The sequence below is a fragment of the Cryptomeria japonica genome, chromosome 7, assembly GCF_030272615.1.
Source record: "Cryptomeria japonica chromosome 7, Sugi_1.0, whole genome shotgun sequence".
Lineage (NCBI taxonomy): Eukaryota > Viridiplantae > Streptophyta > Pinopsida > Cupressales > Cupressaceae > Cryptomeria > Cryptomeria japonica.
Window position 1 is genome coordinate 186,830,068 of NC_081411.1, and position 4,625 is coordinate 186,834,692.

At 35.2% G+C, this 4,625-nt stretch overlaps 1 protein-coding gene across 1 annotated transcript; it reads right to left on the reverse strand.

Annotated features, from left to right (window-relative positions):
- Positions 1 to 1,489: 1,489 nt before the first annotated feature.
- On the reverse strand, positions 1,490 to 3,294 carry LOC131056320 (F-box protein At5g49610). The gene has a single exon (XM_057990671.2). It carries the CDS (start codon positions 2,757 to 2,759, stop codon positions 1,602 to 1,604), a length of 1,158 nt encoding a protein of 385 aa, XP_057846654.1. The 5' UTR covers positions 2,760 to 3,294; the 3' UTR covers positions 1,490 to 1,601.
- Between the last annotated feature and the right edge of the window lie 1,331 nt (positions 3,295 to 4,625).

The following is a 4,625-nucleotide window of genomic DNA, read 5'->3' on the forward strand; positions in this document are numbered from 1 at the left end:
CAGAGTTCCATTCCATATTCACTTGGAAATTTGCAATATCTGAAGGAATTAGATTTCTCTTCAAACTCCTTGTCGGGTACTATGCCAGTGTCTCGCAAAAACCTAAATGTGCTTCGCTATTTGAATTTATCTCTTTAACAGTCTTACAGGAAAATTTCCAAAACAAGTTTCAGGCAATCTCAATATTAACTGTGTGCTGAGTTGGAAGTCAAAGCCTCTGCAGACCACAGGCATTCTTATTACCTGCATGTTCCTCAGATAAAACTCTGCCTTCAGTTGTGAAAAAATGTTAATACCAATTCTTTGTGTATGTGATATTATCCTATTGTGTTTGCCAGTGGGATTTTGGTGGAGAGGTCATTTGTGTGGAGAAAAGTTTGATTTCTCACACCAAAAAATTGAGCATGAAAAGATCTAGCATTAAGAACTTGTCGATGCAAATATTGGATCTGTTGACTTGTAAGGGAATTTTGGGGGAGGACACATTTGTTGCTGCGAATGTTCTGAATTTACAAAACCAGCAAGTTGAAAAGATATTCAAATCAGAGTGGAGGGTATTACAGAAAGATCGACATAGGAATCTTATTAAAACCATAACTTCATGTTCAAGCAATAATTTCAAAGGTTTAGTTTTTTTGAGTTATCCTGACATCAATGATGTGGATGCATGTGAATTGAGATTGGAAAGAATTGTGAACATAGCTACTGATGTAGCCCATGCCGTAGAATATCTTCGTTATGATTCTTCCGTACAAGTATTGCTGTGTAACATAAAACCTAGCAATATTCTTTTGGATGAAGACATGATGGCCCATGTTACGGATTTTGGTATTGCAAGATACCGGTGCAGCATCCACAGATTCAGTTTCTTCAACCCTAGCACTCAGTGCCCAGTGGTTCCATAGGCTATATTGTACTAGGTCATAGGGTTTCTACAGAATTAGATTTGTACAGTCATGGGGTTCTGCTGTTAGAAATATTGACAAGAAAGAGGCCTACTGATAACACGTTTCCTGGAGATATGAACTTGCATGACGAGGGAACTATTTTTAGAAAGTTAGACAATCTTTCCTCTTCATTTTCAATTTTATTCCTGCACTACAAAACACATTCTACGCAGCTTTGTCATTTTGCTGATCAATTCCTTGAAAACAACAAGAGGGACTCAATAATGTGCAACCAATTTGTACAAAATTGCTAAGGTCTCCTTGTTTCTTTCCTCTTACATCTGCAAGTCCAATTGTTTGGGACTTGCCTGGAGCATTCTTTAGGTTCAAATAATTTGCTTCTCACAATTTAACATAATATTATGTACAAATATACTCTCTTTTAACTTTCTGAAATCACAAGAAATTATAAAATATTTGGACTTCGAAATGAACTTGGCAACTGTAAGTGGAAGATGTTATCCAAGGTTAGAAAGGAAGAATGTATAAGACAATTCATGAACAGAACCGGGTGATAGCAAGAAGCTGCATTTTACACAATCTGTTTCGAAATTGAAGTCCATTTTTTTATTTCAGACATTTAGATAATAAATCACAAGAAACATCAGTAAGATCATGCATAACAACTAATACAGCCATCAAACAAAAGATATATTAAGGCCACCAAACATTATTGACTTCGAATGCACGAACTGATGTTGGGTATGTTTGTGTGAACGTTGTCAGCTGTCTTCCTTCAATGCTCTGCATCATTCTTCCTAGCCCATCAAATACAACCAACTTGTTCCTAGGCAGGTGTACCAAAATCCACCCACTACTGTTAACCACTACTTGTGTGCACCTTTGGCTGCTAATGTCATTCACAACCCCACCACACCTAACTTCTCCACATAGCTTCTTGGGCAATGCAGCTAGCTCCAACCATCTCTGTCTGTTTTCCTCTTCATCCCTATTATCTTCATCCAATTCCCATAAACATAGACCCTTAGTGTACACCAAAACCACCTTCCCATCATACCCACTTAACCTCCAGTAATACAAATGATTAGAATAAGGTCCATAAGGTCTTTGTGGATGCCTGATAACATCCCAATGCCTCTCTTTCACATGAAATGCTGCAACATCAAACCTGCATCTGCTCACCCCAAGATAGGTTGAATTAATCCAGTAAAACGTCCCCCTTGAGTAAACCCCTTCCCCCAATGGGTACACTGTTTTGGGTGTTTTTATCTGCAATGTAGTCCAGGAATTGATCTCTGAATCATAAATCTCCACCACCATATGGTTTTCCTCTGCCATGATTACAGTTCTTCCAATGACTAAGATGCAGAGCCTTGTGGATACGTCGAAGGCCAGTCCAACAAAATCATATTGCCTGAGTTGAATAGAAGGAGGAAGTTCCTTACATGTCTTGGTAACAGGATTGCAAATGTAAAATGAAGTGGGTGCACCATTCTTAGAGCAACAGAGGACACTCTTGCAGGCTGTGACAACATTGATGGAATCAGGTGCCAAAAAATCTAAGGAGAGTCTATACATATGGGAATTGGGCAGCGATTGAAGTAGATATAAATTACTATTGAGAGAATTAACCCAGTGAGAGGGATGAAGACGGCCAATGAGAAAAGCAGGGGTAGAACAGGGATGAACAAATGGTGTTATCCGCTGGAAGGCCAGTGATGGTGAGAGAAGAGACTTCCATTGTTTACAAACAGCCCTGAACCTCCCAATCGTCAAAGTGGGTAACTTAGCTAAAACAAGGACTATTATTTCTTCTGGTAGCGAACTCCATATCTCGGAATTCATCTCCATCTCAATTTATTTTTGCTCTCGAAACATAAAATCATTCTAGGTGTTTCCGTGAGCAATAGGAATCGATGGAGTAGTTGGTAGGATATCAGTGTTCCAGCATTGCCATATTACCTTGCACGCTGCAAAAATGCGGTGCATATGAACTACTCAAATGATTCGAGAATAGCGTGAAAGAAAATACCACACAACGGACAAGCTACATAGAAAACTTGAATTCGGCAACAAACTGGGGGAGTGGAGTATCGACAAATAGCAGATGACATGGGGATTTCAATTCTGTGTTCATTATGTCAACTAATTTAGCATGCCCTTATCATGGGTTCCAGAGGGGTGAAATAAGTTTCTTTAGACCGGTAGATGGGCAGCTAAGCTTTTTAGTTGTATAGCTAGGAACATTTCACATTATTCTAGCTGTGAGACTGGTAGATGGATGGTTTTGAATGAAGATAAAAAAGGAAAGAATTTGTATTTATGTAATACAGGGATAGTTCATAGGGAATGGTAATATAGTGGTAGTACATGAGAATATATATCAGAATATCTCTGAATGAAAATAATTTGAAGGTGAATAATCAAAATTAATTATTTGAAGAAACAAGTTTTCTTTAAATTGTTGAGTTATTGATTAAGATTTATAGTATAAGAATTGACATCAAAAGAAAATTGAAAAATGTAGTAAAGATAAAGCTATTGGTTCCTTAGACTACAAGGTCTTGTGGATGTCAATTAAATTATTTTTTTTGTTTATTCACTCATTTATTTGGTCAAAGCTTTCGCGTCAAAGGAATTTAAAAGCATTTGTGTTCACTTTTATAGACTTTTATATTTACTAAGAAATAAACTTAAATATATTTTTTAAATTAAAAATATATGTAAGTACAATTTAAATATTTAACCACTAAAAGAATTTATTGATGGTTTAGGAGTTTTTAAATGTTTTAAACAATAAATAAATTAGTAGAAAACATATATATGAACTTTAAAAATTGTATATTTATAGGCATTTCTATATCTTTAATGAAATCTTATAAGAATTAATAAATTTATACATATAATTATATTTTTGAATTGTTATAGGTATAAAAAATTTGTGTTATATATTAAGTACATGTATTTGAAAAAAATTATACTTAGATTATTTTAGAATCATGTAATCATATGGAAATAAGGTAGGACAATATGTATGCATATTTGTTTATAATATTTTTAATGTCCTACACATTGCATTCTTTTATCTACATCCACCTTCATGATCATTCTATATTTTTGTCATTGACTCAATCTAAGGGCTTAACTAAGGCTTGAGGAAGTCCTAAGCATCAAACCTACCATGGCTTGTTCCATGGTACTTCTTAACACTAACCTAGTTTTCCTTGCACCGAATAATGTACTAAGTGAATAGTTTCTACGTGTTCGATTGCCCTAAAATATGCAACATGGGACTTCTTGAACCATATTGAATGAAATTACTATGTGGCTTTTATGTTGGCATTTCTTGGTCAGATGTAGTTGACAATGTTGTTTAGAATGTAGTTGGTGTTCCCTATATTATTTTTTGCATGTTTTTTCCTTTGAATCTTGATTGGTTTCCATGTATTAATTGTTGTCACGGTAGTTCACATTCATTGTGCAGTATCTCAATGTCTTCTCTAGTTTGATCTCACACAATTTAGATGAACTTTCCATACAATTGATAATGTATCCGATCGATCCTAACATGATGACAAATATTTGAATTTTCCCTCCAACACATTGCAAGTTAGAGCTAGAAGTAAGGTTGGTTATTTTTAAAAGACACTCTCTTTTGAAAATAAGGCAAGTAATTTTTATTTAATACTTGCATGTACTAGCACAAAATAAAGAGAA